The following is a 25,469-nucleotide window of genomic DNA, read 5'->3' on the forward strand; positions in this document are numbered from 1 at the left end:
CAGATTCTGTCAATCGCATACTTGAAAACTAGTGGGCTGAACGGCTCTAAAAGAACTTTATGAAATCTGGGCGCTACATCTCTATCCAGTTTCTAAAGACGAAAATCCAATGGGTCAGACGAAAATTTGGTCAAGCGAAAAATTGCATTAAAGAGACAAACAGGATTAATAAATCTGCTAAAATTTGCTTTTGAGAGCAGTTAAGAATAATTTCCTTAAAAGGCCTGTCATTTTTGATAAAAAACATTTCTACTATAACTCATTGTTAATGAGTATCGGAGATGATGACATTACGCCACATAAAAGCAGCTGAAGTGCGGCATCAACAAAAAGAGAGAGATAGAGTAAGAGAGAGAGAGAGAGAGAGAGAGAGAGAGAGAGAGAGATAAAACGTGTACGTGAAAGCAAAGGAAATAAACTTGAACCGACAGAAAGAGAAAGAGAGGAATATTTTCCATGATAAGATTCGACTCTGTAACCTCTAGTTTTCTAGCCTTTTTAGTAAAAAAATCATATAGAAAAAATTGAAAGGCAAAATTAAAAACAAAAGTTCTCAACTTCGCAGTAACAAAAGGTCAAAACCTTTTTTGGTCTCGAAACTTCTGTTAAATAACACATCTCCAAGACTTGAAAAAATTCGTTGGCCAATAATGGTCGTTAAATTCAGAAAAGGACAAAAAGTATTGAAAAAAATTTGGAAACAATTGCAAATTTTAAAAAAAAGCACGCTAAATTTCAGAATATTATTATCTTAAGAACCATTTCATTGTCTCAAAAAACTATCCATTTTCCCTGTTTCAAGACTGAAATAGTTTTATTGGCTCAAAGATCCATACACTTCGAACATGGTGAAAAATTTTCCGAAATGTTGAAATTTTTTTATATTTTATCAAAAAATTACTAAAACTGGAGTCATAAAATTTGCTGATCACCATCCCATTAACTCTAGAAACTATGCAGCAGCTTATTATCAAACCCTGGTACCGGAAAAAATTCAAAAACATGAAAAAATTGCAAGTACTTTAAAAAATTGCTTAAATTCGTGAAATTAAATCTTGAAGAACATTCCATTACATCTAAAAACTATGAAGTATTATATTATCGAACGCTAGAGGAGAGGAAATTCCGTATCTCTTGAGGCTGAAGAAACCTAAAAAATTGACAAAAAACTTCAAAAAACTTAATTAAAAAGTGCAAGGTTTATGAAAAAAAATTGCTTTAACTTTTGATCTTGAAAAGGTGAAAATTAATGATCCAACCAGCAATAAATTTTTCCAGTAACTTATCATGAAAACCTAACGGAGGTTTACCGACCCTTGAGGCTAAAAAAAATCTGAATAATGACTATAAAAGTCAAAATGAAAAAAAGGCAAAAATTGTCAAAAAAATGCCATATTCGTGAGTTAAAATCTTGCAAGACAATCCATTAAATCTAGAAATTGTAGGGTAACCTATTTGCAAATCCCAGAGGAGGTTCTTTGGCTCTGAGGCTAAAAGAATCTAAAAACGACAAATATATTCACAAAACTCGAAAAAAGCAAATTTCATAAAAAAAGTGCTCAGTTTGTGACATTAAAAAGTTGAAAAACTATTCCATGGCCAAAAAAAGTCAGTAACTTCTTTTTATCAAACCACTTAGGAGGTTTTGTTACCCCTGGGTGTGGAAAAACCTGAATAATGAAATATCAATGTCAAAAAATTTTTAAAACAATTGCACGTTTTGTCAAAAAAAACGCTAAAATTCGTGATGATAAAATGCTGAAGCCGTTCGATTACCATAAAAAACTATAGAGTAACCTATTATTAAAACCTAAAGTTTTCTGGACACATAGGGCTAAAAGAAAAATTGAAAAAACCAAAAAAAAATAAATTTTAAATTTTGGTGTTTTTAGCGGGGAAGGGGGGGGGGGGGTGTGAGGCAATATCGGGGTGGGGGGGCAATAGTGGGTGGTCAACAGTGGAGGGGTCTGCAACCTCTAAGAACCGCCCTTCACACCATAAGTATAATTCTCCAAAACAGTTTGAGCTGAAACAGAGCTGAGAACTGAAAGGCTCTAAGAGAACTTAATGCTCGCTGGGCGCTACCTCTTTATTCCGTTTTGGAGAACGAAAAGTCAAAAGCGTCCGACTACAAATCGGTCAAGCGAAAAAAATGACAGAAAATTTCAAAAAAAACTTTAAAAAAAAGTTTGCAAGGTTTATAAAAAAAATTGCTAAAACTTGTGATCTTAAAAACATGAAAATTAATCATCCGACCAAGAAGAAATTTTTCCAGTAACTTATAATCGAACCCTAACAGAGGTTTTCGGACCCTTGAGGCACAAAAAACCTGAATAACGACTATAAATGTCAAAAAATAGGAAAAAAGGGCAAGAACTGTAAAAAAAGGTAAAAATCGTGCTGTTAAAATCTTACAAGACATTCCATTATATCGAGAAAATACACATTAACCTATTTTCAAACCCTAGAAGACGTTCCGCGGCTCTTGAGGCTGAAAAACCTAAAGAAACAAAAAAATCTTCAAAAAATTTGAAAAAAAAGCAAATTTTATCAAAAAATTGCTAAAATTTGTGACATTAAAAAGTTGAAAACATGGCCCAAAACAATTTGTCAGTAACTTATTATTAAGACCCTTAGATTTTCTCGCCCCTGGGTCTGGAATGACCTGAATAAGGAAATAAAAATGTCAAAAAAATGAAAAAAAAAATTGCATGTTGTTTAAAAAAAATGCTAAAATTCGTAAAGACAAAATGTTGAAGCCATTCCATTACCACTAGAAACTATGCAGTAACCTATTACAGCGCAGGAGGAGACAATGGTGGGGGGTCAACAGTGATGGGTCTTCATCCTCTAAGAACCGACCTACAAAGTTTGAGCTGAAAGGCTGTAAGAGCTCTTAATTCCACCTGGGCGCTACCGGTTTATCCCGTTTTTGAGGACAAAAAGTCAAAAACGTCAAGCGAAAAATTGCATAAAAAATACTTACAAGACTAATATATTTGCTACAAACGTCGTTTGAGAGCAATAAATTAACAAACAAACTTATCACATAGTTCTCTAAGTGCTGAAATGATTGCATCAAAATTTGATGCAACCTGCCAATTAAAAATCATACTCAGGGTCCCGAAAAGAAGCAAATGTTCGAACCAGAAGCTATCATAAGCTTAACTATTACGATGACTTCCCAAAGCTTAAAATACTGTATAAAACAAAGTTTAACTGAGCTCAATGGTTATACGGTCAGTGTGGGCTTTGAAAACATCAATGGCTAAAATTCAGACTTCATTCGCATTTAGGTCAAGCAGATGAATGATAATCAACCAAAGAATATATCCAGAGGACATCAAGAAATTCGTTTGACAGAAAAAACAGAATTTCTGAAAAACCTAACCAAGATGCTGCGAGTTGAACGTAGCAAAAAGTTAACCTATAGCGCGGTTTGACTGCGAGGATGAGGTTAACTTTCTGCCGTATCAAAATGGTAGCTTATGAGTCACAAGTAATACCAGACGAAATTTTTTGATATTAGTTTCTTTGCTCTCAAACAACCAACGACGAGCAGTTCTTTTCGGAAGTAGCCTAGTGCGGCTTGGGGATGGTATAATTTGAAGGAGGTGCCTAATAAGACTTAGGGGATGGACGAGAGGTGATTCCCGTGGACAGGGGAGTGATGGAGGGGAGGAGTGATTGGGAGAGGGTGATTGCGGGGGGGGGGGGGTCAAACTGTTAAGATTAAGGACCGCCCTTCACACCATGAAAATTTCTCCTCAAAACAGTTTCGGTGAACCGCATGCTTAGAGACTAGTAAAGCATAAGATTTTAAGAGAGCAGCTCAGCAACTTCATGCTCTCCGGGCTCTACCTGTTTATATCGTAATTGTGGACAAAAAGTTAAAAGGGTCAGACTAAAAATCGCATTAAAAAGACCACAGGACCAATATAATTGCCACAAAATTCGTTTGCCAGCAATTACTTATTTTCACAAATAACAATTGTTCACTTTAGATTATATACCCCTTCGTTTCTTCGCTCTAAGATTATCTCAGTCTGCTGCGCTTTTGTATCTGCAAACAATTTTTTCAACTCTTCGTAGATAGTTTTCCTGCCATGTACATGAATCAGCACCGCTGTTAAAACCACAACAAGTCGAGGGGCAATCTCGTTAGCCACAACTGCCTTCTCGCGTCTCTCGTTCTCAACCTTCTTGCCTCTATACATGATCCACCACTTGAAAGTGATTATTCCGTCGTATACAAAGATGGAAACGTCTTCAGTTTCTAGTTCGAAAGCCCTGCAAACGTATCACCAGTATAATTCAGATGAAATAAAGGCATTATAACTTGCGTAAAGTTAAACTTGAAAACACATAAAAAAATTATTTGAAATCACTCATGTCCGTTTTTTAAAGTGAAGATAAATACATCAAGATGAGAAAGTTGTTGGTTATAAATAAATCAATTCTAAAGAGAAGCCAAGAACCCATTTGTTTTGACGTGGAATTCATTAAAACATGCGACTATAAACCGAAAGCCTTCAGCACATTATACTATTTAACGTTGAAATGCAAGTAGATTCATTTGGACAGAAAAACAAAAATACCAACAAACGTAAACATTTAACCAAAAGTTGCAACCATTGGTCAGTTTGATTTCGGGATCGTTATGAATAAAAGAAAACCAGTTATTCTGCTAAATTAAATTTCAAAATCGTAATAGAAATTTTCTTCTCATTTTTTCCACGACTCTTTAATTCATGTTGCCTATCAAACAGTGCCATTCAAAATCAGCAGGCTCAAAATTTTATAGATACGAGTTACAACAATATAAAAAACATATTCCTTAAACAAGAAAAGCTTTTTAATAAATCTTTAAATCCAGCATCTTGATTTTCTTTGAAAAAGGTCCCCTTTCGAGTCAATTCTGCATTTGGATCAATCATTCAAATTCATTAAAAACATATTATATTTCGCCCTGAGCGATTAACAAAAAAAATTCCAATTTGTAAAAAAAATTATCAGTTGTCACGATAAGTATTCTAGTCAGTTGTTCAATTTTTAAAACACAAAATTTCAAAAAACATTTGGTAAAGATGATTTCAGATCGTTTTATAACAATTGTTATCTTTTTCGTACGTATCTATAAAAAGTTAAGAACCAAACAGAAACGACCATACGTGGCCAATCAAGTTCAAAACATTTTAAAGAAGTTTTTTTTTCAAAAAATCCCAATTCGTAATAACACACCCTGCAACTCAATTCAAGGTTTCAACTGCGAACGAGAAGAAACAACTAAAACCGAACAAAAAATTTGAAAGTCCAAAAATGTTTTTTTTGTGAGCGAGACCGAAAAAAAACGTTTATAGGAGACATTGGAGGTTAAGCAAAGTATTAACACAGCCAATCGCACACACAAAAACGCACCTTACAGATTGCTGAACATAGGCAGCTGAATACACCGCGCTGAGAGCCCATAGAAAGCAAAACCACCCAGACCGAAGAGAACAAGAGTTTGAAAAAATTACTCCGATTTGAAGTATTCATTATAATCACACCAAAATTCGAGCGCTTTCATCCTCCGATAATTATAAGGTTACAATTATCAAATTTTGGCTGACCTCATGGTATAATCAATTCTGATGATAAATTATGCACTTATTTTTTTAAAAAAGGAGAGCAAAAGACAACTACTTGAGTAAGGTGCACATTATACTATTTAACGTTGAAATGCAAAGAGATTCATTTGGACAGTAAAACAAAATTACCAACAAACGTAGAAAATTAACCAAAAGTTGAAACCATTGGTCAGTTTGATTTCAGAATCGTTACGAAAAAAACAGGTATTCCGCTAAATGAAATTTCAAAATCGTAATAGAAATTTTCTACTCATTTTTTTAAGACTGTTTAATTCATATTGTCTATCAAAAAGTGCCATTCAAAATCAGCAGGTTCAAAATTTCATAGATACGAGTTAGAACAATATAACACAGCCTGCAACTCAATCAAAGTTTTAACTGCGAACAGGAAGAGACAACTAAAACCGAATAAAAATTTTACAAAAAATTTAAAAGTCCAAAAATGTTCTTTTTGTGATCGAGACCGAAAAAAAACGTTTCTAGTAGACATTGGAGGTTAAGCAAAATATTAACAAAACCAATCGCACACACAAAAACGCAGCTTAAAGATTGCTGAAAATAGGCAGCCGATTCCACCACTGAGAGCCCATAGTTAGCAAAACCACCTAGAACGAAGAGAACAGGAAATTGAAAAAATTATTCCTATTTGAAGTATTCATTATTATCACACTAAAATTCGAGCGCTTTCATCCTCCGAGAAATATAAGGTTACAGTTATCAAATTTTCGCTGACCTCGTGGTATAATCAGTTCTGAGTTTAAATTATGCACTTATTTTTAAAAAAGGAGAGCAAAAGACAACTACTTGAGTAAGGTGCACATTATACTATTTAACGTTGAAATGCAAATAGATTCATTTGGACAGTAAAACAAAATTAAGAACAAACGTAGAAATTTAACCAAAAGTTGCAACCATTGGTCAGTTTGATTTCAGAATCGTTACGAAAAAAACAGGTATTCTGCTGAATGAATTTTCAAAATCGTAATAGATATTTTCTGCTCATTTTTTCATGACTGTTTAAATCATGTTGTCTATCAAACTGTGCCATTAAAAATCAGCAGGCTCAAAATTTTATAGATAAGAGTTAGAACAATACAATAAACATATTCCTTAAACAAGAAAAGCTTTTCAATAAATCCTTACAGATTACTGAACATAGGCAGCCGAACACACCGCTGAGATCCCATAGTAAGTAAAACCACCCTGACCGAAGAGAACAAGAGTTTGAAAAAACTATTCCGATTTGAAGTATTCATTATTATCACATTAAAATTCGAGCGCTTATATCCTCCAAGAAATATAAGGTTACAATTATCAAATTTTCGCTGACCTCGTGGTATAATCAATTCTGAGTTTAAATTATGCACTTATTTTTAAAAAGTGAGAGCAAAAGACAACTACTTGAGTAAGGTGCACATTATACTATTTAACGTTGAAATGCAAAGAGATTCATTTGGACAGTAAAACAAAATTACCAACAAACGTAGAAAACCACCTAGAACGAAGAGAACAGGAAATTGAAAAAATTATTCCTATTTGAAGTATTCATTATTATCACACTAAAATTCGAGCGCTTTCATCCTCCGAGAAATATAAGGTTACAGTTATCATATTTTCGCTGACCTCGTGGTATAATCAGTTCTGAGTTTAAATTATGCACTTATTTTTAAAAAAGGAGAGCAAAAGACAACTACTTGAGTAAGGTGCACATTATACTATTTAACGTTGAAATGCAAATAGATTCATTTGGACAGTAAAACAAAATTAAGAACAAACGTAGAAATTTAACCAAAAGTTGCAACCATTGGTCAGTTTGATTTCAGAATCGTTACGAAAAAAACAGGTATTCTGCTGAATGAATTTTCAAAATCGTAATAGATATTTTCTGCTCATTTTTTCATGACTGTTTAAATCATGTTGTCTATCAAACAGTGCCATTAAAAATCAGCAGGCTCAAAATTTTATAGATACGAGTTAGAACAATACAATAAACATATTCCTTAAACAAGAAAAGCTTTTCAATAAATCCTTACAGATTACTGAACATAGGCAGCCGAACACACCGCTGAGATCCCATAGTAAGTAAAACCACCCTGACCGAAGAGAACAAGAGTTTGAAAAAACTACTCCGATTTGAAGTATTCGTTATTATCACACTAATGGTGTGATAAATAATGATCTTTTTGTGATCGAGACCAAAAAAAAACGTTTCTAGGAGACATTGGAGGTTAAGCAAAATATTAACAAAACAAATCGCACACACAAAAACGCAGCTTAAAGATTGCTGAAAATAGGCAGCCGATTCCACCACTGAGAGCCCATAGTTAGCAAAACCACCTAGAACGAAGAGAACAGGAAATTGAAAAAATTATTCCTATTTGAAGTATTCATTATTATCACACTAAAATTCGAGCGCTTTCATCCTCCGAGAAATATAAGGTTACAGTTATCAAATTTTCGCTGACCTCGTGGTATAATCAGTTCTGAGTTTAAATTATGCACTTATTTTTAAAAAAGGAGAGCAAAAGACAACTACTTGAGTAAGGTGCACATTATACTATTTAACGTTGAAATGCAAATAGATTCATTTGGACAGTAAAACAAAATTAAGAACAAACGTAGAAATTTAACCAAAAGTTGCAACCATTGGTCAGTTTGATTTCAGAATCGTTACGAAAAAAACAGGTATTCTGCTGAATGAATTTTCAAAATCGTAATAGATATTTTCTGCTCATTTTTTCATGACTGTTTAAATCATGTTGTCTATCAAACAGTGCCATTAAAAATCAGCAGGCTCAAAATTTTATAGATACGAGTTAGAACAATACAATAAACATATTCCTTAAACAAGAAAAGCATTTCAATAAATCCTTACAGATTACTGAACATAGGCAGCCGAACACACCGCTGAGATCCCATAGTAAGTAAAACCACCCTGACCGAAGAGAACAAGAGTTTGAAAAAACTACTCCGATTTGAAGTATTCATTATTATCACACTAAAATTCGAGCGCTTATATCCTCCAAGAATTATAAGGTTACAATTATCAAATTTTCGCTGACCTCGTGGTATAATCAATTCTGAGTTTAAATTATGCACTTATTTTTAAAAAGTGAGAGCAAAAGACAACTACTTGAGTAAGGTGCACATTATACTATTTAACGTTGAAATGCAAATAGATTCATTTGGACAGTAAAACAAAATTAAGAACAAACGTAGAAAACCACCTAGAACGAAGAGAACAGGAAATTGAAAAAATTATTCCTATTTGAAGTATTCATTATTATCACACTAAAATTCGAGCGCTTTCATCCTCCGAGAAATATAAGGTTACAGTTATCAAATTTTCGCTGACCTCGTGGTATAATCAGTTCTGAGTTTAAATTATGCACTTATTTTTAAAAAAGGAGATCAAAAGACAACTACTTGAGTAAGGTGCACATTATACTATTTAACGTTGAAATGCAAATAGATTCATTTGGACAGTAAAACAAAATTAAGAACAAACGTAGAAATTTAACCAAAAGTTGCAACCATTGGTCAGTTTGATTTCAGAATCGTTACGAAAAAAACAGGTATTCTGCTGAATGAATTTTCAAAATCGTAATAGATATTTTCTGCTCATTTTTTCATGACTGTTTAATTCATATTGTCTATCAAAAAGTGCCATTCAAAATCAGCAGGTTCAAAATTTCATAGATACGAGTTAGAACAATATAACACAGCCTGCAACTCAATCAAAGTTTTAACTGCGAACAAGAAGAGACAACTAAAACCGAATAAAAATTTTACAAAAAATTTAAAAGTCCAAAAATGTTCTTTTTGTGATCCAGACCGAAAAAAAACGTTTCTAGGAGACATTGGAGGTTAAGCAAAATATTAACACAGCCAATCGCACACACAAAAACGCACCTTACAGATTGCTGAACATAGGCAGCTGAATACACCGCGCTGAGAGCCCATAGTAAGCAAAACCACCCAGACCGAAGAGAACAAGAGTTTGAAAAAATTACTCCGATTTGAAGTATTCATTATAATCACACCAAAATTCGAGCGCTTTCATCCTCCGATAAATATAAGGTTACAATTATCAAATTTTGGCTGACCTCATGGTATAATCAATTCTGATGAGAAATTATGCACTTATTTTTTTAAAAAAGGAGAGCAAAAGACAACTACTTGAGTAAGGTGCACATTATACTATTTAACGTTGAAATGCAAAGAGATTCATTTGGACAGTAAAACAAAATTACCAACAAAGGTAGAAAATTAACCAAAAGTTGAAACCATTGGTCAGTTTGATTTCAGAATCGTTACGAAAAAAAAACAGGTATTCCGCTAAATGAAATTTCAAAATCGTAATAGAAATTTTCTACTCATTTTTTTAAGACTGTTTAATTCATATTGTCTATCAAAAAGTGCCATTCAAAATCAGCAGGTTCAAAATTTCATAGATACGAGTTAGAACAATATAACACAGCCTGCAACTTAATCAAAGTTTTAACTGCGAACAAGAAGAGACAACTAAAACCGAATAAAAATTTTACAAAAAATTTAAAAGTCCAAAAATGTTCTTTTTGTGATCGAGACCGAAAAAAAACGTTTCTAGGAGACATTGGAGGTTAAGCAAAATATTAACAAAACCAATCGCACACACAAAAACGCAGCTTAAAGATTGCTGAAAATAGGCAGCCGATTCCACCACTGAGAGCCCATAGTTAGCAAAACCACCTAGAACGAAGAGAACAGGAAATTGAAAAAATTATTCCTATTTGAAGTATTCATTATTATCACACTAAAATTCGAGCGCTTTCATCCTCCGAGAAATATAAGGTTACAGTTATCAAATTTTCGCTGACCTCATGGTATAATCAATTCTGATGATAAATTATGCACTTATTTTTTTAAAAAAGGAGAGCAAAAGACAACTACTTGAGTAAGGTGCACATTATACTATTTAACGTTGAAATGCAAAGAGATTCATTTGGACAGTAAAACAAAATTACCAACAAACGTAGAAAATTAACCAAAAGTTGAAACCATTGGTCAGTTTGATTTCAGAATCGTTACGAAAAAAAAACAGGTATTCCGCTAAATGAAATTTCAAAATCGTAATAGAAATTTTCTACTCATTTTTTTAAGACTGTTTAATTCATATTGTCTATCAAAAAGTGCCATTCAAAATCAGCAGGTTCAAAATTTCATAGATACGAGTTAGAACAATATAACACAGCCTGCAACTCAATCAAAGTTTTAACTGCGAACAAGAAGAGACAACTAAAACCGAATAAAAATTTTACAAAAAATTTAAAAGTCCAAAAATGTTCTTTTTGTGATCGAGACCGAAAAAAAACGTTTCTAGGAGACATTGGAGGTTAAGCAAAATATTAACAAAACCAATCGCACACACAAAAACGCAGCTTAAAGATTGCTGAAAATAGGCAGCCGATTCCACCACTGAGAGCCCATAGTTAGCAAAACCACCTAGAACGAAGAGAACAGGAAATTGAAAAAATTATTCCTATTTGAAGTATTCATTATTATCACACTAAAATTCGAGCGCTTTCATCCTCCGAGAAATATAAGGTTACAGTTATCAAATTTTCGCTGACCTCATGGTATAATCAGTTCTGAGTTTAAATTATGCACTTATTTTTAAAAAAGGAGAGCAAAAGACAACTACTTGAGTAAGGTGCACATTATACTATTTAACGTTGAAATGCAAATAGATTCATTTGGACAGTAAAACAAAATTAAGAACAAACGTAGATATTTAACCAAAAGTTGCAACCATTGGTCAGTTTGATTTCAGAATCGTTACGAAAAAAACAGGTATTCTGCTGAATGAATTTTCAAAATCGTAATAGATATTTTCTGCTCATTTTTTCATGACTGTTTAAATCATGTTGTCTATCAAACTGTGCCATTAAAAATCAGCAGGCTCAAAATTTTATAGATACGAGTTAGAACAATACAATAAACATATTCCTTAAACAAGAAAAGCTTTTCAATAAATCCTTACAGATTACTGAACATAGGCAGCCGAACACACCGCTGAGATCCCATAGTAAGTAAAACCACCCTGACCGAAGAGAACAAGAGTTTGAAAAAACTATTCCGATTTGAAGTATTCATTATTATCACATTAAAATTCGAGCGCTTATATCCTCCAAGAAATATAAGGTTACAATTATCAAATTTTCGCTGACCTCGTGGTATAATCAATTCTGAGTTTAAATTATATACTTATTTTTAAAAAGTGAGAGCAAAAGACAACTACTTGAGTAAGGTGCACATTATACTATTTAACGTTGAAATGCAAATAGATTCATTTGGACAGTAAAACAAAATTAAGAACAAACGTAGAAAACCACCTAGAACGAAGAGAACAGGAAATTGAAAAAATTATTCCTATTTGAAGTATTCATTATTATCACACTAAAATTCGAGCGCTTTCATCCTCCGAGAAATATAAGGTTACAGTTATCAAATTTTCGCTGACCTCGTGGTATAATCAGTTCTGAGTTTAAATTATGCACTTATTTTTAAAAAAGGAGAGCAAAAGACAACTACTTGAGTAAGGTGCACATTATAATATTTAACGTTGAAATGCAAATAGATTCATTTGGACAGTAAAACAAAATTAAGAACAAACGTAGAAATTTAACCAAAAGTTGAAACCATTGGTCAGTTTGATTTCAGAATCGTTACGAAAAAAACAGGTATTCTGCTGAATGAATTTTCAAAATCGTAATAGATATTTTCTGCTCATTTTTTCATGACTGTTTAAATCATGTTGTCTATCAAACAGTGCCATTAAAAATCAGCAGGCTCAAAATTTTATAGATACGAGTTAGAACAATACAATAAACATATTCCTTAAACAAGAAAAGCTTTTCAATAAATCCTTACAGATTACTGAACATAGGCAGCCGAACACACCGCTGAGATCCCATAGTAAGTAAAACCACCCTGACCGAAGAGAACAAGAGTTTGAAAAAACTACTCCGATTTGAAGTATTCATTATTATCACACTAATGGTGTGATAAATAATGATCTTTTTGTGATCGAGACCGAAAAAAAAACGTTTCTAGGAGACATTGGAGGTTAAGCAAAATATTAACAAAACAAATCGCACACACAAAAACGCAGCTTAAAGATTGCTGAAAATAGGCAGCCGATTCCACCACTGAGAGCCCATAGTTAGCAAAACCACCTAGAACGAAGAGAACAGGAAATTGAAAAAATTATTCCTATTTGAAGTATTCATTATTATCACACTAAAATTCGAGCGCTTTCATCCTCCGAGAAATATAAGGTTACAGTTATCAAATTTTCGCTGACCTCGTGGTATAATCAGTTCTGAGTTTAAATTATGCACTTATTTTTAAAAAAGGAGAGCAAAAGACAACTACTTGAGTAAGGTGCACATTATACTATTTAACGTTGAAATGCAAATAGATTCATTTGGACAGTAAAACAAAATTAAGAACAAACGTAGAAATTTAACCAAAAGTTGCAACCATTGGTCAGTTTGATTTCAGAATCGTTACGAAAAAAACAGGTATTCTGCTGAATGAATTTTCAAAATCGTAATAGATATTTTCTGCTCATTTTTTCATGACTGTTTAAATCATGTTGTCTATCAAACAGTGCCATTAAAAATCAGCAGGCTCAAAATTTTATAGATACGAGTTAGAACAATACAATAAACATATTCCTTAAACAAGAAAAGCTTTTCAATAAATCCTTACAGATTACTGAACATAGGCAGCCGAACACACCGCTGAGATCCCATAGTAAGTAAAACCACCCTGACCGAAGAGAACAAGAGTTTGAAAAAACTACTCCGATTTGAAGTATTCATTATTATCACACTAAAATTCGAGCGCTTATATCCTCCAAGAAATATAAGGTTACAATTATCAAATTTTCGCTGACCTCGTGGTATAATCAATTCTGAGTTTAAATTATGCACTTATTTTTAAAAAGTGAGAGCAAAAGACAACTACTTGAGTAAGGTGCACATTATACTATTTAACGTTGAAATGCAAATAGATTCATTTGGACAGTAAAACAAAATTAAGAACAAACGTAGAAAACCACCTAGAACGAAGAGAACAGGAAATTGAAAAAATTATTCCTATTTGAAGTATTCATTATTATCACACTAAAATTCGAGCGCTTTCATCCTCCGAGAAATATAAGGTTACAGTTATCAAATTTTCGCTGACCTCGTGGTATAATCAGTTCTGAGTTTAAATTATGCACTTATTTTTAAAAAAGGAGATCAAAAGACAACTACTTGAGTAAGGTGCACATTATACTATTTAACGTTGAAATGCAAATAGATTCATTTGGACAGTAAAACAAAATTAAGAACAAACGTAGAAATTTAACCAAAAGTTGCAACCATTGGTCAGTTTGATTTCAGAATCGTTACGAAAAAAACAGGTATTCTGCTGAATGAATTTTCAAAATCGTAATAGATATTTTCTGCTAATTTTTCCATGACTGTTTAAATCATGTTGTCTATCAAACAGTACCATTAAAAATCAGCAGGCTCAAAATTTTATAGATACGAGTTAGAACAATACAATAAACATATTCCTTAAACAAGAAAAGCTTTTCAATAAATCCTTACAGATTACTGAACATAGGCAGCCGAACACACCGCTGAGATCCCATAGTAAGTAAAACCACCCTGACCGAAGAGAACAAGAGTTTGAAAAAACTACTCCGATTTGAAGTATTCATTATTATCACACTAAAATTCGAGCGCTTATATCCTCCAAGAAATATAAGGTTACAATTATCAAATTTTCGCTGACCTCGTGGTATAATCAATTCTGAGTTTAAATTATGCACTTATTTTTAAAAAGTGAGAGCAAAAGACAACTACTTGAGTAAGGTGCACATTATACTATTTAACGTTGAAATGCAAATAGATTCATTTGGACAGTAAAACAAAATTAAGAACAAACGTAGAAAACCACCTAGAACGAAGAGAACAGGAAATTGAAAAAATTATTCCTATTTGAAGTATTCATTATTATCACACTAAAATTCGAGCGCTTTCATCCTCCGAGAAATATAAGGTTACAGTTATCAAATTTTCGCTGACCTCGTGGTATAATCAGTTCTGAGTTTAAATTATGCACTCATTTTTAAAAAAGGAGAGCAAAAGACAACTACTTGAGTAAGGTGCACATTATACTATTTAACGTTGAAATGCAAATAGATTCATTTGGACAGTAAAACAAAATTAAGAACAAACGTAGATATTTAACCAAAAGTTGCAACCATTGGTCAGTTTGATTTCAGAATCGTTACGAAAAAAACAGGTATTCTGCTGAATGAATTTTCAAAATCGTAATAGATATTTTCTGCTCATTTTTTCATGACTGTTTAAATCATGTTGTCTATCAAACAGTGCCATTAAAAATCAGCAGGCTCAAAAATCTATAGATACGAGTTAGAACAATACAATAAACATATTCCTTAAACAAGAAAAGCTTTTCAATAAATCCTTAAAGACAGCATCTTGATTTTCTTTGAAAACGGTCCCCTTTTGATTCAATTCTGCATTTGGAAGCAATCATTCAAATTCATTAAAAACAAACTATATTTCACCCTGTGCTATTAACATATTAAAAACTTCAATTTGTAAAAAAAACTCCGTTGTCACGATAAAATTTCTAGTCAGCTGTTCAATTTTTAAAACCCAAAACATTTGGTAAAGATGATTTCAGATAGTTTTACAACTATTGTTATTTTTTTGTACGTATCTTAGGAACCAAACATAAATGACCTTACATGACCAATCAAGTTCAAAACATTCTATAAATGTTTTCTTTTCAAAAAAATGTCAATTCGTAGAAACAGAGCCTGCAACTCAATTCCAGGTTTCAACTGCGAACGAGAAGAGACAACTACAACCGAACAGAAATAATTACAAAAAATTTAAAAGTCCATAATTGTTCTTTTTTTTGAGCGAGACCGAACAAAGACGTTTCTAGGAGACATTGGAGGTTAAGCAAAGTATTAACAAAGCCAATGGCACACACAAAAACACAGCTTACAGATTACTGAACATAGGCAGCCGAATACACCGCTGAGATCCCATAGTAAGCAAAACCACCCTGACCGAAGAGAACAAGAGTTTGGAAAAACTACTCCGATTTGAAGTATTCATTATTATCACACTAAAATTCGAGCGCTTATATCCTCCAAGAAATATAAGGTTACAATTATCAAATTTTCGCTGACCTCGTGGTATAATCAATTCTGAGTTTAAATTATGCACTTATTTTTAAAAAGTGAGAGCAAAAGACAACTACTTGAGTAAAGTCAGCCAGATATGATTTAAAATTGAACACACCATTGAACTAGAAACCTATGCAGAAAACATTCATATATGATATACCGCACACAAATTTAGTTGCAGATAGGTAAAAGCCACCTCACAGAGACTCACTTTGAACTCAAAAAATAGTTGTAACAACAATAAAAGGGAAGACGACGAGGTAACGAAACAGCAGGACAAGGCCAGAAATATAATGAAAACATTAAGAAAATTCTACAAACGTCATTAACAAAAACTTAAAAGACGATATAAATGATTGTCAACAGAGCACATAAATCTACAGTGAGATAAAGCATCAGAGCAGAAAAACAACTTGACAAAAGTCCTTACCGAAATTATATATTAGCCACATATTCATGTATTCAAAAACGCCAAAAAACACCAGTAGAAAAAGTGTATCATAAATAATAGCTTTTGCAAAAAACCAAGAGCAAAAACCGTGAAAACAGAGGTCAAAATACCGTACATGAAAAAAAAATCTCAAAAACAGAAAACTTGTTCTAACACCAATTTCAAACACAACTTCAAAAGCTGATTGAAAAAAAATCAAGCTTGAAACGCATTCACGTATCGTTCCCTTTATTACACCAGCGAGATTACAACCACCCATCTAATTTGATTTATCATTATTGACAAGGAAGATCCAAAAAAGTGAGCAGATATTCAAAGAAAATAGGCGCCCAAAGAGAACCCAAATTTTTTGGATTGTAAAAAACCGAGCTGACACTATATATCTACGAATAGCCTCGCTATCGCTTTGGATCTTAAAATTATAGTTTTTACATCTTCTTGAAATCGGTATACAAAATGATTTAACTGATTAACTAGTCGGAAAATTGCTGAACAACTGTGTTTCACTTAAACTTTTCAAAAAATCAAAATACAGCTATGATTTTTTAGCCGATATATATAATCAAACTAAAGATGTTAAGGTCGTTGAAGTTTTCGTTATACCAATTGCTGTGAGGGCTTAAACTGAATTAGATGACCTTTTCTAACTTTCAATCGAATTCAAAAATCTTCATTTGCCCTTAGTTTCTCCAATCAAAGCATGAATCAGGCAATGTTAGGCCAAAACGCATTCAAACATACCCGGCAGATTGCCAGAAAATAGCCGCCGTTGATTCCAATAAGCATGATTGGGATTGAAAGAATAGAAGATATTGAAAAAAAAAGATTTTTGTACAAAAACATTTTTTAAGTCCGATTTATTTTGACGGCATTTCGTAGTTGAACATATTTATGTTTCTTAGAGAGGGGCTACAGGGGCTACTATCAATACCAATAAGCATAAGAGATGGTAACTAAAAACAAAGTACGAGTAACGGGCATCTAAAATTGGGCTTTGTGTGATTATTCCGTTTCTACTTCTGATTTCGTTTTTGATACTGACTATGTTCATTTTGAATTGCTTCGCTGAGCAACTGATGTTCAAAATCACTTTTAGCAGAATGAGAGAAGAGAGAAACTAGCCTAGAGAAGTCAAAAAGATTCCACGCAAAATGTCGAAACAGCGGTAAAAAGGTAATGCGAAAAAAGTTCGAAGTAAAAAAACATAGCAGGACAAGTCCTGACGTACAATTCGAAGAATTTTTAATGACTAAACAGAAAAACTAGACCTAGAATGGACTATGAGTGAATTGAGAAAACCATTTTTTAAAAAAAATCAGATAAAGAAAAAGAAAAAACAGATAATCAATGTCAAAACGCTGCATGTGAACAAAAAATCCACTAGCGAGAAATGAAAATTTAATTCAAATAAAAAACTAGACCTAGAAAGAGCTGCGAAAGCATTGGGAAAACCATTTAGAAAAAAAATTCGATCCAAACAATCGAAAAAACAGTAAAAATCAGAGTGAACTTGCCGCATGTGAACAAAAAACCACTACCGAGAAACCGAATTTTTGTTCAAACACCGTTTTCTCACTCTACTGTAAAATTAGAGCAAAAAAAATTCACGCCGCAAAACCACTCGCTTTTTTCGCTACATTTCCTGTTTCGGCGTGACCAAAATCACTACTCCAATTCGACTTCAAAAATCATGAAAATGTGTGAACAGATCTTAAAAAAAAACACAGCAGAACAAGTCCTGAAATACAATTCAAAGAATGGAACCAAAAACATAGAAGTACTTTACCTGACCAGAAGATTAATTGATCAATGCCAGCCAAAAAAATCATCTAAAAATGAGAGACAAACAATCAGACAAACTAAACAAAAATATAATGGCTAAAACTATTGAAGCTTTCACCCCTAGAGCAAAATTTGACCCCTTTAAATACACCTATTCAAATAATATGTTCAGAACCAATTTTTTTTTCTGAAATCGGCCCAGTATTATGTCTGCAAGACCTGCAAAAATTTCGTTGGCCCTTGAAGTCCGATTAACTCGAAAAAGGCCAATTAAATTTTTAAAAAATGAAATCAATTGCGAAATTTAATAAAATAATGCTGAAAAAAAGGATATTATCATCTTCAGAATCAATTCTGTGTCTCTATAGGCTATCCAGTAACCCAATTCCAAGCCTTAAAACACAACCTTTGACTCAATAGGCAATAATATTTAGAAAAATTTTCTAATTTAAAAAAAAAGAAATTCGTTCTATTAAAATGTTGAAAACCTTTCAAATGCCACCTAGCAACCATTTAATAAACCTGGATACTTTCAAAACCTGGATGAAATCACCTGGCTACTGGGGCAAGAAAAACTGAATATAAGACAAAAGTTTCGAAAAAACTTGAAAAAAAAATGCAAAATTTATCAAAAACTTCTAAAACTCGAAAAGTTAAATTGTTGAAAACAAATTCATTGAAACTAATAACCATGCAGTAACTTTTATCAGACCATGGAATAGCTTTTATGGCACTTGAGAATGGACAAATGTCAAAATTAGACCAAAACATTAGAAAACTTTAAAAAATTGCAAATTTTATAAAAAAAAAAAAATGGTATAATGCGAGACATTAAAATATTGTAAACCAATCCATTGTTGTTAGAAACTATGCAGTGCTCTATTATCAAACCATAAAAAAGATTTCATGGCCCCTGAAGCTGGAGAAACTCAAAAAACGATAAAATTTGTCAAGAAACATGAAAAAAATTGAAAAAATTAGTATCATTTTGCGTGTTTGTGTTTGTAGTACCAAAACATAAGCTCATAAAGTGGTCCTAACAAGTATTTTTGCTTCGCGAAAGTCCTTCATCAGTTTTTGAAAACTTCAACCTGAGACTAATCAAAAACTCGAAAAAATCACAAAAACTCTTAAAAATGACCTTTTAACCTGAAATTAAGGCCATCCCTGCAACTGCACCACTTTAAGCACTTGAAGAACTACTAAAGCCCACTTTCGGCCTCTAATGAAACTTAATTCCCGCTGGGCTTAACCTGTTTATCCCGTTTTGAAAGATCAAAGTCAAAATCTTAAAAGAAAACACAGCGGCCCAATACAATTCAAATACTTTGAATTGTAAAAAAACCACGATTTCCCCAATAATAGCTGCTATGGCTTCGCAGCTTTTAAAAATCACTCTCTGAGCTGGCTTTCATCTGGGTACACCAACTATTGCAAAAGGAAAGCTTACCAAATTAGTTTAGACGCAAGAATTTGCCCAATAACCGTACCAGCAGGCTGCAAACAGTAGACAATAACAGTAGACAAAAAGTTAGGCTTAAAATGGCTTCAAAGTCAGATTGAGTATTAAGAAAAAATATAGAAAAAAAATTGTTGCTTTTCTCAAAAATTTCTAAAATTCGAAAAGTTAAATTGTTGAAAACAAATCCATTGAAACTAACAACCATACAGTCCCCTTTTTAGAACGTGGAATAGGTTTTCTAAAACTTGAGAATAAACAAACATCGGAAATTGACAGAAACTTTGGGAAACCTTAAAAAAATTGCAGATTTTATCAAAAAAAGCTAAAATTCGAAACATTAAAATGTTGAAAACCAATCCATTGTCACTAGAAACTACACAGTGCCCTTTTATCAAACCTTAAAGGAGATTCCCTGGCACTTGAAGCTGGAAAAAATTCAAAAATGACAAATTTAAAAAAAAAGACAAAAAATGACAATTGATTAAAAAAAAGGACTTCTCCAATACTCCTCTTCGAGTCGTAAAAAAGACAGCGCCCCAATACAATTCAAATTCTTTGAATTGTAAAAAAAATAGGAGCGCTATAATAGCCGGCTGAGAAGATGAGGGCGGCTTTTAATAAATGGAAAATTATGGGTTTCTAATCACTAGAAGAACGATAAATGAACACTCACACAATACATGATTTAGAACAAAAAGCGGCATAAAAAGTACACAAAAAGACTTTGCATGTAGCGCAAAAAAAATCACCAGTCAAATAAAAGTTTTGGTCAATTATCGCAGCTTTTAACACGCTGTCCGAATTAATTATTGATTTTTCTGAGAAAAGGCTCACTTTTGTATCTTAAGAAAACATTGACAGAAATTCCATTGAGTTCAAGTGAAAAATGAGCCGAGCTAAATATTCAAACGTTCCAATATTCCAAAGAATCAATTCTCGTGAGCAGCTGAGCAACCAATGGTACAGACTATAATTAATTAAGGTGCATCACGGGTGTGCAGATAACATCAGGCAGATCACGGTTGGAACACAAGGGAATTGGTTGCTTTAGTTTCCATCCATCAAGGAACACTTCACTTACTGTTGAAACGCATTCTTCCATAACCATTATCTCGGATTTCTTGAGCTTGATTTCCATGCAATAATTTTTGCTTATTTAGTTTAAGTGTTTTATCAACGCCTGCAACCCCGCGTATCTCAGGTTGTCGACTTTGACTCCACCAAACGAAACGAGATTTCAATTGCGTCGCTCAAGATTTTCATTGCAATTTCACAATATAAAGAACAAGCCGAGTGACAGTACACAGGATTGCCTTACTACTCTCTTTCTTGGTACGTGGTTGCTGGTTGCAATTCTAACACGGATCTGAGCAGCTTAATTATATTAAAGACTCTGAGCAAATCGTAAATCTTATTCATCGGCACAGATGTAGTCAAAGCTCGCTGTAAACAAAGCAGACAGACATCATTCAGCATTTCAACGGAGCGTTGACAGAGATTCTTCAGCTTGAATACCGTATTTCTTGTTCTACAACCCGGTCGGAAGCCGTATTAAATGTGCTCCGACTTTGTTTCAGGCCTTCGGCCAAAAAGTTTCAGCTAATTTTTCTTCAACTGAGACATGAGTATTATGGTGCAGGCGGTGTTCGTCGCACAGAAGTGTTCCTACTTTTTTCCAAAAATAAAAAACAGGAACCGATTGGCTCAAGTCCTGCCTCTTTCTTGTCCTCGACCCTCTTTATTGACTTGGAAATATCTTTTTCCAAAACATCTGGAACCGACATCTCTTTTATTTACTCACTCAATCATTCCAACAAGTCTTTAGCTTCGATGAGGTTCTGTGCGTCTTATTTTTAAAGCTGCTGTGTTTTGACTATGCATTTTTTTACGTGTCAGTTCTCGGATCTTAGATGCGCATCGTTTCAGGTTTTCTGGTAAACAGGTTCCACTTCGCAATATTTCTCGTTGATTATTTTTAACTGGTTATAGTTGTCTCTATTGAATAACTCAGATTATTGCACTTGTCATTCTGCTTCTACTTTTTACAATTTTGACTTTTGTTTCTTATTTTTCAATGTCCAAAGTTTCTCTTCAGTACCAGATATTGCTGATATGCCAATAGACACCAATCCCTGTCTAAAGTTTGCATTGGAATCACCCATAATAATAAGCAATTTGGTGTGTTTTCGCTGCTTCATGACCTCTTCTACGTGTGCGTTGAATTCTAGCAATTCTTCGGCGGATGCGTCTGATAATGGTGCGTATACATGTATCAGCCATAAATCAGCAAACTGCAAGCTACTCTCAACATGGCAACTGCATAAGATATTCCAAGAAAACCTTTGACATTTTTCCGCAAACTGTGTTCCACTATGAATCCCAATCCGTTTCAAGAGTAGAGAACGGTGTGACCATCCACCTGAAAGGATCCGATTCCACTCCATAAAATCTCTGATATGCCCAGCACCTCTGGTTCTATACGTTGCATCCCTTTCATGTCATCTTCAAGCATTCCTTTTTTAGAAAGGGCTTTAAATGTTTAAATTAAACGTTCCAACGTGACGTGTGTTTCGCTTCCATCTTTTTTGTCTCAGGGCCTTCTTTAATTTGGAATCTTTGCGCTGATGGCTGTCGAGTCCAATGTACTCTTCATTGGTTTCAATTCCTTAACTTTTGACCCAGCTATCGAGTACCCAGTTCTCTTTATTTTCGGATGATATCCTATCTTCAACTATCGGGCACAGGGCCGGAATTGGTTCCATTGATGCTATTAACTGGAATGTATAAACAGTTCCATGGGTTTTCTTCGCCTAAAAATTTAATAGCACAGGCCAGAGCTGTAGCAGGGCCTCTTTAGCCGTCTATGAATGTAAACTTTGCCCAGGGACCGCCACGTTGAGGACATCGGTTGGATATAAATTGGGCCTGCGCTAAATATATCAGCAAAAACAATTTTGCAAAAACTTTTACCAAAACAAGTCACAAACAGAAAAGTCAAAGAATTGGGAGTAGTAAACATCCAGTGTACTAACTCCCGAAAAATTTCACAGCAAGATCCAGGAAAAATACGGGAAAGACCCGGGAAACTTTCCAGTGTTCGTAAGATATGCCAAGATTGAGTAAGATCCCGCATTTCCCGGCAGAGTTTTCGGGAACACATGTTTCCTCGCAGGGAAAGCGGGAAAATAGCGGGGAAACTTACCAGTAAAACCCCGAGTTTTTCCCTTATCGAGATTTCAGGGGAAAATAAGATTCCCAACAGGAAAACTGGTGAAAACCGAGCAAACACATTTAATTATAATAAGTCAAGTTAATTTCAGATGGATGATGGTGTTTATAACTTTCAAGATGGAGTCTTACTTGGAGATGTTCGATCCAACACACTTAGTCAATAAAAAATCACAAAGTGAGTCGCGACGATACGAATGATTAAAAAACGCAAAGTTGCGGAAAAGGCTCTAGAACAAAAGAGCGTCGTCTAGAACTTTATAGTCTTTACACTACAACCATTAATAACTGCATAAGTCATTCTGAGGCTAAGATTTCGGAGCTGATGGGTAGTTTGAGAAATTATAGTGCACAAATTATAGGGAAACAGAAAAGGCGAAGTAAAAAATTTTTAAACAAAAATTCTTAAAAATCAAGTTAAAATTGAAAAAATTAGGATACTTTATTTTTTTTCAATTCTGAGAACGATTTTCAGTTTTTCAGTTTCAAGAAATCACGTGTCACTCAATTAGGAATGATAATAAAAATAAGCTATAGAAACGCTCTCCCTATCCAACAAAAAGCGCTTCCTGCGGTTCTCTATACATTTGTTGCGCAAAATCATACCATACCGACCTGAACATTATCTGTCCAGACAGTATCGAAATGCTGACAGACCCAACTTTGAATTTGCTCTTCGTTGCTTTCGAGATAATAAGACTCAGTAGAAACCCAAACACACGGGAGTTGAAAAACAGCGCGTAAATAACCCACACGCACAGCACTGCGTTCACTGCTATTAAGTTCAGTAGCATTGTTTTAGTCACGTAGTCGCCTTCAGCACCCACTGCCAGTGCTCTCCGACTATCATGAGAAATGTTAGATATATTCATGCCTGTAGTCTGAAAAAACTGACACTGGAAACACTTGAATTCGCAAAGACTATACTCAAATTACCGGTTTCCTAATATTACGTTCACAATTTAAAAGTTACACGCCAAAATTGAAACAACAGCGGTTAATAACCCCACTATTTTGAAGAATTATCAATTTCAATGTTATCGTAACCTGTACAAGGAGGCTTCGTGATGTGAGTGCGCTATAATATAATGTTCCGAACCCGCTCATCCACATTTTGACGTTAGTGTCTACCAAATGAGGAAGAGACAGGAAACATTTAAAAATTCATATACTGTTAAAAAACAAAAGCTGTATGAGTAAAACAATCAACATCTAATGGGTCTGTAGTGTAATTGAAATTGTGATAAGTGCTTAAAAAAGGAAGCAGAAATGCAGGAAAATAGTCAAAAACCAAGTTACTTTTTGAAAATTCATTCAAAAATACATAAAACCATTACTTAAAACAAAAACCTCCTAATAGATTAACTATTGCGTTCAAGCAAAAATTTGATCTGTCAATAGAAGAACTAAGGGACGAAATGAGAAAGAAGGTTAAGGCTTTGGGTAAGAAAGTAAAGCAATTTGGGTAAGAAGGTATTTTTCCATACAAATATATTCAAAGTCATAGAAGCCGTTAGTTGAGATCAATCTTTGTTTAAAAAATAATTGATAACAAAGTCAAAATAGTAAAGGAAAAAATTGAACTAAACTAATTAATTTGTAATTTAAGACAAAGCAGATTACACTTGTCTTTCACTAGAGTGGGTAAAAAGTAGACAAAGGTTCAAAACTAAAAAATCCACTGGATTTTTTGAAAGAAAATAAATTAAGTATTCAAAACAACCAAGAGCTTCCTACTAATAAAAATGCTAGATGGATTCACTGGTAACTGGCCGAGAAGCCAACACCACCTGACCTGTCTACAGAGACACTAAGTCAACACTACAAAATAAGAATATATACAGACAACACTCATAAAATCACAAAGTTTTGAAGCTAATAAACGCATGAGCTATTAACGGAAAACGTACAATAAGTCAATTTATGCCTGATTTCAAAATCGATAGGAGGAATGATTTGTGGAAGGAGAGTGTAAAAAGACAACAAAAAGAGACTTGTAATGAAACGTCACCATATTTCTTACAACAAGTAATCAGAGTCAAAAAGACATAAAAGCCTCGTTTGGAGTTAGCATCACAAGACCGAGAATCGGCACTGTTTTGAATGGGCGCAAATACTAAGTTGACAACAAGAAGACGAACAATATATAATTTAACAAGTGTGTTCAAAGTCATAAGAGTCGTTGAAACAATACCTCTATACTAATTTTTTTCGCTGGAAAAAACATAGGACCAGTCATTAAAAACACTTAGCTTCAAGTCGACAGAAAAATAACTAAAACTGTGGCAAAGATCAAAAATTCAATAATTTTTTTAAAAGAAATTAACTCGACGACATACGAGAAAACTTTGGATACTATATTTGGAGACCCTTGAGTAATTAGACTAAGTCAAATGACAGAAAACTATAAGAAAATAAATTACGAAAACACTGTCGCAGCCATACGAACCATGACTGTAACTTAGAATTGGGCCTCGTTTGAACATAAATGAAATCTATCCTTAATTGAACTTTTAAATGAAAACAGACTTGTTTATCATTGGGATGAAAAATTGTAATAAGACTTTCAAAAGGCAGCGCCTCAATACAATTCGCTTTCTTTTTTAGTGTAAACGGCCACGGTGTGACCAAAACTGACAAAGATATTGC

At 33.6% G+C, this 25,469-nt stretch overlaps 1 protein-coding gene across 1 annotated transcript in view; it reads right to left on the reverse strand.

Annotated features, from left to right (window-relative positions):
- LOC142350695 (uncharacterized) overlaps window positions 1-23,697 on the reverse strand; it is a 41,983-nt gene extending 18,286 nt beyond the window's left edge. The window contains exons 1-2 of the mRNA XM_075402660.1: window positions 23,436-23,697; window positions 4,014-4,290 (exon numbers count right to left, since the gene is read on the reverse strand). Of these exons, the coding sequence (XP_075258775.1) occupies window positions 4,014-4,290; window positions 23,436-23,692 (534 nt within the window). The 5' untranslated portion in view covers window positions 23,693-23,697. The remainder of the gene's footprint in view (window positions 1-4,013; window positions 4,291-23,435) is intronic.
- Between the last annotated feature and the right edge of the window lie 1,772 nt (window positions 23,698-25,469).

This window comes from Convolutriloba macropyga, chromosome 1, assembly GCF_964194025.1.
Source record: "Convolutriloba macropyga chromosome 1, txConMacr16.3, whole genome shotgun sequence".
NCBI classification, from domain to species: Eukaryota; Metazoa; Xenacoelomorpha; order Acoela; family Convolutidae; genus Convolutriloba; species Convolutriloba macropyga.